General features: G+C 37.9%; 2 protein-coding genes across 6 annotated transcripts; one reads left to right on the forward strand and one right to left on the reverse strand.

Moving 5' to 3' along the window:
- Positions 1-1,008: 1,008 nt before the first annotated feature.
- LOC104218390 (uncharacterized) lies at positions 1,009-6,727 on the forward strand. 3 transcript variants are annotated; one of them, XM_009768875.2, is made up of 4 exons: positions 1,009-1,176; positions 5,401-5,811; positions 5,899-6,011; positions 6,157-6,727. In XM_009768875.2, exons 2-4 carry the CDS (start codon positions 5,401-5,403, stop codon positions 6,572-6,574), a joined length of 942 nt encoding a protein of 313 aa, XP_009767177.1. In that variant the 5' UTR covers positions 1,009-1,176; the 3' UTR covers positions 6,575-6,727. The 3 variants fall into 3 exon arrangements, with proteins under 3 accessions (XP_009767177.1, XP_009767175.1, XP_009767176.1); XM_009768873.2 differs by lacking the exon at positions 1,009-1,176 and adding an exon at positions 2,300-3,329; XM_009768874.2 differs by lacking the exon at positions 1,009-1,176 and having other exon boundaries at positions 3,336-5,811.
- A 374-nt stretch (positions 6,728-7,101) lies between these two features.
- LOC104218389 (uncharacterized) lies at positions 7,102-13,405 on the reverse strand. 3 transcript variants are annotated; one of them, XM_070150544.1, is made up of 4 exons: positions 13,192-13,405; positions 12,995-13,072; positions 7,568-9,460; positions 7,102-7,444 (listed from the first exon to the last, which is right to left on the reverse strand). In XM_070150544.1, the coding sequence occupies exons 3-4, from the start codon at positions 9,443-9,445 to the stop codon at positions 7,406-7,408; spliced, it is 1,917 nt and encodes a 638-aa protein (XP_070006645.1). In that variant the 5' UTR covers positions 9,446-9,460; positions 12,995-13,072; positions 13,192-13,405; the 3' UTR covers positions 7,102-7,405. The 3 variants fall into 3 exon arrangements, with proteins under 3 accessions (XP_070006645.1, XP_070006644.1, XP_009767174.2); XM_070150543.1 differs by having other exon boundaries at positions 13,201-13,389; XM_009768872.2 differs by lacking the exons at positions 12,995-13,072; positions 13,192-13,405 and adding an exon at positions 10,748-10,887.
- Positions 13,406-13,675: the final 270 nt, after the last annotated feature.

A 13,675-nucleotide genomic window follows, 5' to 3' on the forward strand; every position in this document is an offset into this window, starting at 1 on the left:
GAAGAGAAGAAAAGAAAAGAATTGACAAGAATAGAAGGAGAATTGCCTGAATAAATTTGAGAAGAAGAGAAGCGAACAAATAGGTTATTTAAGAATTGGGAAAGGGATTAGGGTTTAAATAATAATTGACAATCCATGTTACCGTTATGTGTCTAATTGGGAAAGGAAAAATCACTTATTGGAATCCTTCACGCGCCTACATAGGTTTGAAGTCACGCTATATGCCACCAGCAAAAAACGTGTCTAATTGGTATGAAAATTGCCTAAAAACGTGTCTAATTGGAAAGAGGCCTAGTTTAAGTGTCTAAGTGAAAGATCGTGCCAACTTTAGGTGTCTCCGTATGTATACGCCTTTTTTAAATAAAAACAAATACACTTAAGGCCCACGAACCCGTCCCGTCCCGTTCCGTCCCGTCCCATTTGTTAACGGGACGGGATGGGACGGACGTTTCGTCCCGTTTGTCCCATCCCGTTTCGTCCCGTCCCGCTACCATCCCGCTTAAATATCGTCCCGTCCCGTCCCGTTGGACGACCATAGATTTCCTCCTCCACAGACCCACATCTTTTATATATCTCATTCTTTAATTCCTAAAGAGGAACTAAGACCTAAAATCCCTAGAACCCAAAAAGAAGAGAAGCTGCATAACAGCATTTGAAAAAAGAAGAACGGCAGTCATCCCCACCAACAGAGATCGTCATCTCTGAACAAAGTAAGGAAAAAGCAGAAGAAACGACCTCAATCTCCAGCTTCCTCATCCCATTTCATCGCCAACAGTCTGGTGACAACCATGGTCGAGCAACATCGACAAACCACCATTGAAACTAGCTAAAAATTGTCCGAAATAACTCCTAAAAATGCCGCCAGCTTGAATGCAAAAAGCCTCCCTTTCAACCTCAAAACAGAGGTCACCGGTGAGTTTGAGTTCCTCGCTTGAAGTTGGTGTTCGAGTCACTTGAGGTTCGAAGCCTTCCGGGTAGTTTGAGGTGCCGATGAGTCCTTTGTTCCCGATGAGTTCTTGTCGAACTTCCGCCTTTGTATTAGAGAGGTTTTCATATATAAAAGGATCTGTGTACTTCATTTGGTAAATCAAGGCTCATTTGCTCTTGAGTACTTCGTCAGTCCAGTCGCAAACATATGCCTTAAAAGGTTTTATATTTGACAGCTTAAAAATCCAGGTATTACCTTGTTACTGGTGTTCTTCTAGTTTTCCATGGTTCAGAAATTATTTTTGAGAAATGAAATGCTTTATTGTAGTATTTTGCTTCAGCCTTCATGCTATCTGCTTGAACCCCTCTAAGATTTTGGTCAAGTGTTTGCTCTGCTGAAATGTAAATGATTCAGAACGAAGCTTAGTGTTATATAGCTGGTCAAATCTTATTGGTGGGGATAAGTCTCTATCAAGAAGAGAAGCTGATCAGACTAATTAGTTCCTTTCCATGTTTCCCATTCTTCAAGTTCAAAACACCTTGGTAAATATACGTAATTTTCGGCGTGAATTTCTACGTTTACTCATTAATCTTGAACCTCCTAGTTTGCTTTAGGCGCGATTAATAAAATCATCGTGACCATGGGTACGGTTTTCGTAATCATGATATGTAAATAGCAATTCGAGTGTGCGTTTCACGTGACTCGGCCGTAACTTCAAATAACAATAAAAATAAACATGTCGTAAATCGCGGGTGCATTTCATGTGGCGCGGTTTGCAATGTGTACCAAAACGATGAGTGTACGTCATCATAACTTGTTCAAGAAATAATTCCATAAATCCTAAAAAGCGATTAAAATAATTAAAAGGTTAAAAATGCACAATATGATTAAAACATGTAATAAATTAGATAATTAGGCCAATTATTAATAGTTGAGCGATCGTGCTAAAACCACGAAACTCGGGAGTGCCTCACACCTTCTCTCGGGTTAATAGAATTCCTTACTTGGTCTTTTGTGTTCGTAGACCATAAATAAGAGTCAATTTACTCGATTTGGGATTTACAATAAACCGGTGACTTGGGATACCATAAATTATTCCAAATAGCGACTCTGAAATAAATAAATAATCTCATAAATCCATTAATGTCACTTTAATTGGAAAAACTCCCTATCTGTGAGGAGATTAAAACTTTAAGGACACCCAAGAAACTTGTGGGCTCAGAATTTTTTATTTTTATTTTTTTAAACTCACGTCTTCTGTTTTTCTGATTTTGAATACAGAATACTAACATAATTAATTAAGGAGTGATGATTGGTTTTAAAATAAAAGGTAAACGTAAAGCGGACAAACGAAAGAAAATAATAAGGAAACTCAACAAAGCACTTTCAGCCTATAATACTGCATTCAAAATTTATGGTTCAGGATTCACTGCGCATATCCAAAGGGCTGGCTCTGCCTCTGATAGCCGCCGCTTCCACCGTCACAACCACCAGCACCACCAAAATACACACGATTTTGCTACCAGTACTTCCGCAATCAGAAACATGAGTACTAGTTGGCTTTAGCTTGATTTTATTTTTCTTCTCAGATGGAGTCGAGTCTTTTTCGGGATGATCACCACATGCAAATACCACTATTGACACTACTAAAACTGAGAAAATGATAAGGCGGAGCAAGAACAGGCCTTTAGAGTAAACTTCACTGCAGCTATCATCAGTCATCACCATCCAAAGAAGAAACCAAGAACATAGCCATTCTTACTACTCTATTATATCTGTAGACTGTATTTTTATTGAGGACTCAATTTCCTACCTAGAATACCAGAATTATAACGGTTGGTTAGGATCATATCACATAATTTTAGTATTTTTTTCTAACTTTTGAGGAAGAAAAGGAAACATTGTTTGCCTATCAGTCACTTTGCAAATAAAAGTAATAATTTTCCTCGTGAATACTTTCCAATAATAAGCAATCACGTTACATGATTGACAGACAAAAATTCATAGTCTTTATAATTTCTGAGAGTTTTCATTGAGCCTGAATTCATTGTTCGGGACCATTTTTGTTGTGATTCCTAACCATTCTAGCCTTCCTAAAATTGAAAGGTCTCAGCAGTTCAGTGAGATTAGACGGAAAACACGAATATTTATAATACTATGAAATTAAATAATTTCAACCGACCGACGGCTTCGGTCGGAAATAAGGCGCTCCGACCAAGGCAAAGTACGAAGAGTAATAAAAGTGAGTTTTGGCGGGACTGACTCACGGTTTCCCTCGGAAAATAAATGTTATAAAACGGACGAAACCCTCGTTCTTTCTCATTTTTCTTTTTCTTTTTTCTTCGGTCATTTCTCTCTTCCTCGACTTTCAACTCCACCGGCAGCCTCCTCCTTCACTCAGGTAAGATTTTCCCTGTCCAGATCTGTATTCAGCAGTTTTTTTCTTCGATTTTTTTTACATCTGTTTTTTATTTGTTTATATAGATGTGTAGTTTTTGGATTTAGTTTACATGTGGTAATTTTGTTTATTGTTTATGTAGATGTTTAATTCTGAGATCTGTCTAGATATTTATTTAGATGTTTAGTTTCAGATGTATCAGCGTTTTTTTTGGTTTATTATTTAGGTAATTTAGTGGTGATATCTGTTTTAGTTTGTTTGTTTATGTAGATTTTTGGTATTTTGGGTTTAGTTTATATGTGGTAATCTTGTTTATTATTAATTCAGATGTTTAGTTTTTAGGATTTAGTTTATATAGGTAATTTAATTTATTGTTCTTACTGTTTACACATGTGGAACAAGGACTTGTTTTTTTTGTTGTTGTTACTGTGAAATATTATCATTTAACAAACAAATTAATACAATCTAAAGAGCACCTAGAACCATTACCACCTTCTAGGAAGAGTGCAACGTACTCTTAGTCCTCTTACTAATCGCTAATTACAATACTTTTGGAGCAAAGAATTGCAACCTCTAGCTTTCCTAGAATTCCTTTGTATGTCTATCCTATCTGTAAATTCCTTTTGTAACCGTGTCATCACAAAATTAGTATTTACATTGATTCCTTTAAACACTTTCCCGTTCCTGGCTTTTCAAGTGTAATATATCAAGGCCCTCAAAATTGCTGCAGCTACTACCTTTTTTTAAAACTTCCAGTGCTTTCTTTTGATCTTCTCCAACACCTGTATTACAGTTCCCCTTGGAATTGTCATATCAGTCCATTGAAGTATAGAAGTCCTCAATTCTGTTGTCCATCGACCGTCCTGAAACAGATGATCTTGGATTTCAGCAACCATTTCATTACATAAGCAGCAGTTTGTGTCTTGTACTATAACATGTAATTTCAAAAGTCTATCTTTTGTAAGCAGTCAACCCTGAGCAGCCAACCATAGAATCATTATGTGTTTTACCTGCATAATAGAGAGCTCCATATTAACTCTGTTGCAGGTAGTCTAGTCAAGTTTCCCAACATAGCAATATAACTGCTAGCGATTGAGCATTTCCCAGAGGCAGTCAGCATATTTACCCATTATGATACCACTCCATCTTTTCTACTTATAGAGAATTCAGTTTCCTCCAATACCAACTACAATCACGAGAAAGTACATGAGTCCATATGTTAGTATTTGCTTTCATATAAACTCGTGTACCTATTTGACCTATAACAGGTCTTCCTTCTCTGCCAATTGCCATAATAATTTGCCCACAGAAGCAATGTTCCACTTATTGCACCCTTTAATATTGAGTCCATACTTTTTGGTATACATACTTTATTCCAGGCTACTAGAGGCACCTTTCTCTTCTCTACAGAGCTTCCCCAGAGGTAATCTCTACACCTCCTATCAGTTTCCTTCAGAACACTTTGAGGTAGTATAAACATAGAACTCCCAAGAGTTGTAAATAGAGAAGAGTACTGCATTAATCTCCTGTAACCTACCAGCGTATGATAAAAGTTTTGGGTATACAACATTTATCCTGTTGGTAATCTTATCCACTAATTGATGACACTCACTTTTATCCACTTCTTTGAGCTTAGTGGCAGTCCCAGGTACCTTATAGGACTTAGTTTTTTTATCGAAAGTAAATGACTAAAATATAGAAAATTGATTTGTGCTAGTTTTTTAAATTGATATTTATAGTTTTCTGCTGTCTTTGTGATTCTTGTTGCGTTTCCAATTCCATTTAGGTGATGAAAATTTTCTACTCTATAGTTGGCATTGGTTTTCTCTGTAATACACCAAAATTTTACAGTTGCTCTAATTATAAAGTCGCATGACAGACATTTTAATATTTAATAAACTTGTAATGCCGAAGAACAAAGCATTGAGAATAACAAATTTAGGATATATGCTTTGAAACTTTAATTCTTTAGTCACAGGCAAGTAGCAATTATTGAGAATAAATATCTAAAAGATTGCTTTATTGAAAACTTTAAGAAGTGAATTATCTTATCCTTTTTTTCATGATTGTGTAGATGGAACCTGAACAGCATAGATGGATGTATAATAGAAATTATCCTAATCGTGGAGGATTGGATGTAGAATTTATACAAGGGGTAGCTAAGTTTATTGACTATGCCAAACCGCTTTCTCAATTTGGTGATGAAGGCACGATTAGGTGTCCTTGTGGAAATTGCAAGCGTAGAAAGTTGTTGAAACCAGAGATTGTTAAATTTCATCTTTATAAAGAGGGGTTCAAAGAAAAATATCATTTGCGGACTGCTCATGAAGAGTTCGAGCCAAGTGTCAATGCGCATTTTCAAAATTTTAGTGATAGTAAGGTCATTCAGTGGAAGACCTCCCAGGCAAAGGCTGCCCGAGCATCTAAAAAGGACAGCTCGTTGCACACTGAGGGTTTAGTCACTATGAGGACCAGGAGGAGATTGGTAACTTTCTTGATATATTTATATTGGTTTTCAGTTATATTTGTTGGAACTTCCAATGAACTCCTATTCTTTCTTTTGCATGAAAAGGTGTACAAGAGATATGGGTCTAGTGATGAGGTCTTTCCTGAGACCCACGCAAAGAAAAAGAAGGATGGAAAAAGGGTTTGGGTTGAATCACAGGCTGAGCAAACATATGTAAGGTCCAAGCATTCCTCTAATTTCGTTTTCTTTAGAAGTTTATATAATAATAGTAATCGCAGGATGTCACAGGTTCGAGCCGTGAAAATAGTCTCTTGCAGAATTGTAGGGTTAGACTGCGTATAATAGTAATTGCTTTTCCTGCAGAATGAGTATAAACAAAGCTTTGGAGTACACTCGGAGTCGGTCGATCAACGATCAAGATGGGCAGCGTTCATTTAACCGTCAGTCGCTTAGATTTTCTGGTGCTTCTTCTTCTTCGCAGTCCTCTGTGAATCAGGATAAGCCGGAGGATGAGTTGGAGGCAACACGGAGGAAGTTGGAGACAATGCAAAGACAATTAGAGATAACACAGAGGCTGTTGGAGTTAAGTCAAAGGTCTCTGCAAGAGAAGAATGATGATTACAAGCGCATTGACAAAGATATTAAACAGCTCAAGGCTCAGGTTAAGTGGATGGTGAAGTCTGTCAAGAATAATAATATTCGTTTGCCAGTTTCTCGACAGATCGACTTTGATAACAATGAGCCGGTAAATGATGCTGTCCCCGGTGATAATGATGTCTAGTTTCATGTCCCTGTGATTTTCGGAACATCTGTTACTAGTTTGATGTAATTCGGATGTTAATACTTCATTGTAGCTTCAGTAGTTTGAATTGTATTTGGATGTTGTGGTTGAAACTTTAATATTTATGTTTAAAGCTTTTGGAGTTTAATTGGATATGGTGTCATTGGGTGGATTTCACTGTTCCTTGAGCCGGGGGTCAATTGGAAACAACCTCTCTACCTCCACAAGGTAGGGGTAAGGTATGCGTACACACTACCCTCCCCAGACCCCACATGTGGGATTATAGTGGATTTGTGGTTGTTGTCATCGTCATCAGGTGGATAATTTGAAGTTTAATAGTTTGATTCACTGTAACTGAGGTCCTATATCATGAAAAATACCACTGTTGAGTGTTCAACCAGTGTGCTAACGGAGCCAAACAGCATAAAAATGATTTTCTGTAATACATTGCATTGACTTGGACAAGTATGATCAACAACCAGAGTTTGCAGGATGTCAACCTTAAAGAGCAGAGAAGATAGAACTTATACATGTAAACCAGAAACCTTCTTATTATAAATCAATCATATATGGGATTCATGTTGATTGACTCTCATGTTTACCTGTACAAAGACTTTTTATTCCGTGCTGTAATTACAGTATATTATGCATTGGGCATAAAACTTACAGTGCAAACCCATTATAACTGGACAAGGGAAGTGTAGAATCAGACCAAAACCGAATATTATCAATCATCTTGCAGCCCGCTGTACTGATTGATTTACCCGAGAAACTATTTCATTTACACAGGAAAGCATGGGAAAAAATCAGGCTTCAGAAAATCCTCTACTTCTATTGAGCTTCTGGTATAGGTGTCAAAGCCATTCGTTCCTGGTAGATTGGAGATAAATGTTAAAACAGAAGGAAGGGGTGGGGTGGGGGTGGGGGGTGGGGTGGGGGGGTTTGAAGAGATAAGTGCACAAACTTGAGCACAGAAAGAGAGGGAGTGTTTACCTCAGAATACCGCGGATACTGTTGATGTCCCTTTGTTGTTATAACAATTGTTTCCCACTTGGGATCAGTAGATAGTGTCTTACAAGATTGTTTTTCATGACTTATTCCTGTCCCAACATATAATCTTGAAGATGCATTTTTTGTGGACAGTGAAGGCAAAGTACGGCAAAGCCATGAATCTGATGGAGATTTTGGCAAAGGAGGGGGAGCAGGAAGCACCGAGTGTGCCATGCTTGAGTTCTCTAACTTTTCCTTTTTAACATTTTGCTTTCTTGTACTGCGTTTAACATCATTCTTTGGTTTCGCTGAGGTGACTTCGTCCTGGTAATGGTCTTGAGCTTGTCCAGAAACCATCAGTGCCATCATTTCCCCTCCATTCAATTTTTCTGCTGATGATGGTGGATTGAAAACTTCCTTCTGAGTATTTTGCTGTGAAGTTATACCCTCCACAGGCTTAGTGAAATAGCTAAGCGAAGAATCTACCACGGGCTTTTGTTCTGTTGTCTTTTTAAGAATCTCACGGTCCTGATCATGTAAGTGAAACGGTCTTTCCATCGTAGGAGAACATGATTTCATAATTGGAGATTCCACCTTATGTACAATATCTACATGCAGAGTTTTCTCTGCCAGAGGAGTTTCTAAATCCGCTTCCCTTGCATCGTTCCGATAAGGAAAGCTATTACTGGTATTCTTCTGCAACCCCAAGCAAACTGGCTCTGGATTATTTCCTTCTTCATTAGAGCCAGGGATTGCTTTATTCTCATAGTTCTGAGAACGATCATTAGCATAGGCAGAAATGTCCCAGCTTTTCACATCATTCTTATCCTCATTCTCAGATCCGCTACAAGAAGCAGTAGATGATGATCCAGTTCGTGTTCTACTGGCAGGAGATGCGGGCACTCGAGTTCGTACGCTCATACCAGGTACAGGATTCAGAAGACAAAACGAACTTTTCAAGCAAAAACGAGGCAATAATCCACAAACTTTATAAGGTACATTTCCATCATCATAACTGTCATCATCACTTTCTTCTTCTTCGCCGTTATCATGAAACTGGGAATAATGACGGGCAAAACTAGGTCCATAACGCAGTTGAGGTCGCTTATCCCCATTTACTACCTTCTTCAGTTGTCTTGGTTGCTCCTGAACAGCTGGTTGCTTCCTGGGCGCACAGTGAGGCATTTCTAAAGTCTTTTCTGAAGCCATCGCCTTGGCTGCTGGCAGAAACCGATCAATCATGAAATCTCTAGTTTGTGGATCTGTTAACGAGATACTAAATGGTTTTGCTGCTGGCTCGTCTAATCCACTTAAGCCACTTAGGCTACAATTCAGAAAGAATGATTCAGTTCTCGAAAGCTTATCAGGGGCATCCATGTATGCTTCATCACCATCCTCTGATTCACTTTTTTCCTTATCCTGTTTAATTTCTTTTGAGCAGTCAATACTATCAATCTTCTTCGCCTTTTCTTCCAAATTCATGCAGCTCGGTGTGGAATGTTGAGTATTTCCTATTTGGCTCTTCCTAATGTTTTGACTCTCGTGAGCATTATCAGAATCCTGGTTATCTTTCAGCTTCCTCCCTGGGGGAAGTCTCGGGGCAATAGGTGGTTTTTCAGAAGAACGAATTTGCCGTTTGCTTTCGTACTTGGGTTTTCCAGGGCTTTGTTCCCAGAGGAAAGGTACAACTCCTGGGTTCCTCACTGGACCTGACTTCAGTTCTGATTTGTAACGAGGAGGATGAGTTACAGTGGGGAGAGAATATTCAGTTTTCTTCGTCTCATCTCTCCCAGAAACCGCTGTTGGAGAGACTCGTCTTACTGACAGAAAGGGTTGACTCAAATTCAGTTGCTTATCCTCCATGAAATTCTTCAGCAACATACAAACACCTTATTTCTGCAGATATAACCATCAAACTGTAAAACTTACTGCTATATTCAACAATATGGACAATATAACAAATGGCATAATCCTCAATAATAACAACAAAAATACATAATTCAACCAGCTGCTGCATTTTCCCAAACTGATGTTACTCCTTGTATCAGTTGATGAATGAGTCACTACAGATTGATTTTACTCCTTCCAATAACTAACTGAGTCAATCCAAGTTTGTATTAATCAGCTTACTTCTCTCTCTTTTCTAGGAGAAGCAACAATCAATCAATCAATCAATCAATCTAACTACCCCTAAATCCCAAGTTAGTTGATGACGGTTATTTAAATCCATTGACCAGATTACAAATATTCATAAAAATTCTCCAGACAAACACAATATCCAATATAAGTGCTATTGTAACTAAATTGTATCATCTAATTGTAAAAATACTTTTTTTTTCTATACGCATACAGGATTCATTTATATTAGCTAAGATCTCAAAGTAAACACCATAAGTCTATTGTTAAAGACGCAGATATTCAACAGTTTGTGCTTGCAGCTGGCACCAAAATTTAAGTACATTGGTAGGATCAAGAAGCTGAAAAAGTTGAAGGTTTTATATTGTCATACAGGGATTATTCCTTTGATTCTTAACCACTTCATTTAGACAAAGATCCAAACAGATGGGGCAAAAACAGAAGAAATTGTCACTTAGTTCTGAACTACTAGTTCATGAGTTTTTGCCGCTATCTTTAATTTCAACTACAACCAACTAAACTCATTTATGGTCACCTTTGACTCCCTCTCACCCAACCTAATTAGTGCAATCTCCTTGTCTACCAAATTTACACCAAACCATGTCATCTTTGGATACACTTATTGGAACACCAGTTCCTCTTACCAGATTGTTACGAATTCTCATCTAGTAGTCTTTATCTTTTATGTTTATCCTTTTAGTTACACAAGTAGATCTAAAGTTTATTCTCTCATTGAGAGTATCTATCAGTTAGTTTATTTTGATAGCCTTTACGTTAAATAAGTCTCCTAATACAAGGAGTAGTCTTAGGTAAACTTGTATATATACTCAGCTTGCTATTCAATACAGAAGACAGTTTTTCCATCAGCTCTTAAGTCTTTATATGGTATCAGAGCCTATATAACTCTAACGAGTACGATCAATTTTTTTTCTCTACACCAAATTCTTTTTTCAATGGCAAACAATGGAAACAATCTCAGAGTTGTTAATGCGGACAACACCGCTGACACCAATACCATAGTTCAATTCAATCCCGCCTCCCAATTACCTATCAAACTTAGTGGCAGCCACAATTTCGCCACTTGGAAAGCTCAGTTTTCCATGCTTATGCACGGCCATAACCTTTATGGTCACCTTGATGGATCTAGCCCGACTCCTAACCGTACTAACACCCTTGGCACAAACATATCCCCAACCCGGCCTACGCACCTTGGTTCCGTCAAGACCAACTCATTCAAAATGCCCTTATGGCTTCTGTTGACCCCACCATTGCCTCCACGGTTGTTGCGGCAGACTCATCTAAGACGGCTTGGGATGCCTTGCACACTGCTTATGCAAATAGGTCCCAAACCGGAATCTTTAGCCTGCGTGATCAACTTGCCCGGATCACCAAAGACTCTCGCTCCATTACCAAATATCTTCAAGCTATTCGGTCTCTTTCAGATGAACTAGCCACTGCTGGTGCCCCTGTGTCAAACTCCGAGCTCATTGTCAAAATCCTTAGCAGTCTTGGTCCTGAGTTTCGTGAAATCTCAGCTGCTATTCGCTCGCGTGACACCACTGTCACCTATGAAGAACTGTATGAAAAGTTGCTTGATCATGAACTCTTCATTCGCCATGAAGAGTCTTCAGAAAAATTCCAGTCCGATCACTGCTGCAGTTGTCACTCGCAACAAACACAACAATAATAACAACAACAACAACAATCGTCGCCAGAACAACAACAATCAACAATGGCGTCAGAATACGCGCTCCAATGCTCCACCACAATGGCAGCCCCCGAATAATGCTAACACCAGTGTTATTTGTTGTCAGTTATGCAACAAGATTGGCCATGTCGCGAGTGTCTGCCGATCCAAATCTCACAATCATTTTGAGGCCAAAGCCAACTACATATCTGGCTTCACCACTACAGCCAATCCGTGGATTGTAGATTCCGGTGCCACTCACCACATCACCACTGCGCCGCATAATTTTCAAGAATATCATGGCAATGAGGACATCTCTATGGGTGACGGTAACAAAATTCCCATAACTCATACTGGTTCCACTCAGTAAAAGGTATCAAATAATGTTTTTAAGCTTACTCAAACTTTATATGCCCCAGCTATTAAACGTAACCTCATCTCTGTTTCTAAATTTTGTCAAGGCAATCTAACCTCTGTTGAATTCTTTCCTTTTCGTTTTCTCGTGAAGGATCTGAAAACGCGGGTACCACTGGTGTGCGGCCGGAATAAAAATGGATTGTATGAATGGCCCATTTCAACTCCACAAGTTCACATGTCCTCCACTGCAGATTCCATGACAACTTGGCATCAAAGAGTGGGTCATCCACATTCTAGAGTTCTTAAGTACATTTTGAATAAATTTTCTCTTCCTTTCTCTGAGCGAGACAAATCATTTTGTTGTAATTCATGTTCGTCTAATAAAGCCCATCGACATCCGTTTCACACTTTGACTCTAAATAGCTCTAAACCTCTTAGGCAAACTGATAATGAAAGAAAAATTGGAAAAAATGAGATACATTTCTGAATAATCAAATAGAAAAGCCTCGCTACAAGATTCCGAGGTGAAAATAACACTGTAGATTCATAGAGGTGTATCCAGAAAAATTCTATTTACTTTGATATTTACCAATACGGTTAGCCCTATTTCTGGCGTTTTGCTTATTCTAACAACAGTGAAGTATGTATGCAGACCTTATACTACCGTGTGAAGGTAGAGAGACTGTTTCAAGAAGACCCTGGGCTCAATAAAAGCAAAATCACAACCGTTATGTTTTGCTTATTCTAAAAGTTATTATTAAAAAAAAAAAAAAAGATGAACTTCCACTAGCCTAACTTTAAAATTTTGATTCTTGAGGATCCTATTGAACTCATGGAAACTTAATTTTACTTGCCCTCTGTTTTGCTATCTCAACCAATATTGTTATCAATCCAAGTGTTTTGCCTTAATATAATTTACCACCCCATACTCTCCATTTTTACATGTAGCATACCTACCCAAAGAAACACCCAAACTGAATATAAAGAATGTCCTCCCTACCCCCACCCCAAACCCACCCCCACCCTCTTTTTCTTAATATATATGAAAACAACTAAAAAGATTAAAGCTTGGAAGTTCCTTGTAATTATAAACAATTCTCAGGCATCAAATGGAAGCCATAGCAATCCAGCAAAAAACACCTCTCAACAAAATTAGCAAACCCCCCCCCCCCCCAAAAAAAAAAAAAGAAATCAAGACAGGGTAACCAATGATAATACATTTTAAAAAAACAGTGAGAAATCTGGAATACCTCTGATAAAGGGATGATCTTGAACTGCAAGTGACTTTCTTGGCTAATTGAATGAGCAGAAACACTATGTATACATAGCTGTAAAACACCCAAGAATCACAAATCTTTATAAAAAAACAAGAAATATGAGCTAAGAGAGAGAGAAAAAAGAGACAGAAAAACAATAGAGATGAGCTAATACAGAATAAAGGACTAACCTCACTTACATATACTAATTTCTGGATTCTCCTTGAGAACTTAACTTACCTTGCATCAATGGAGAAACTCCAATAAATTGTTTTTTTAACACTTAAACTATAGCAAATACTGTACCAAATATTGTTTTTAAATTCAAATAAACAACTTGAAGTTAGCTAAAAAGAATCAATACGTTCCTTGGTTTACTGATATTTTTGACTTAGCCTTTTGGTTACTGGTTTTTGGATCATGTGATGGCATTTATTTAAAAAGGTTAGGGCCCGCAAAAGTCATAGTCATTCACATGCATCATTGTCATGCATTTAAGTGTGTGAATCTTGGGAAATAGAATTTTTATTTACTTTCTGACCCCTCAACTTGTCTTTTTAAATAATTGGTCTATAATCAATAATCATACATGTATTATTCTAGGTTTTTGGACACCTCATTCTCTACATGATTCTTTGTAATAATTATAGGGATTAATTTTTTGGCAAAAAAATA

This window comes from Nicotiana sylvestris, chromosome 7 (genome assembly GCF_000393655.2).
Source record: "Nicotiana sylvestris chromosome 7, ASM39365v2, whole genome shotgun sequence".
Classification (NCBI taxonomy): Eukaryota; Viridiplantae; Streptophyta; class Magnoliopsida; order Solanales; family Solanaceae; genus Nicotiana; species Nicotiana sylvestris.

Coding starts and splice junctions, on each gene's coding strand:
- LOC104218390 (XM_009768875.2), top strand. CDS start 5,401: ATGGAACCTGAACAGCATAGATGGATGTATAATAGAAATTATCCTAAT. Junction 5,812..5,898: donor TGAGGACCAGGAGGAGATTG/GTAACTTTCTTG, acceptor TTGCATGAAAAG/GTGTACAAGAGATATGGGTC. Junction 6,012..6,156: donor GCTGAGCAAACATATGTAAG/GTCCAAGCATTC, acceptor CTTTTCCTGCAG/AATGAGTATAAACAAAGCTT.
- LOC104218389 (XM_070150544.1), bottom strand. CDS start 9,445: ATGTTGCTGAAGAATTTCATGGAGGATAAGCAACTGAATTTGAGTCAA. Junction 7,445..7,567: donor AGTATCCGCGGTATTCTGAG/GTAAACACTCCC, acceptor CCAATCTACCAG/GAACGAATGGCTTTGACACC.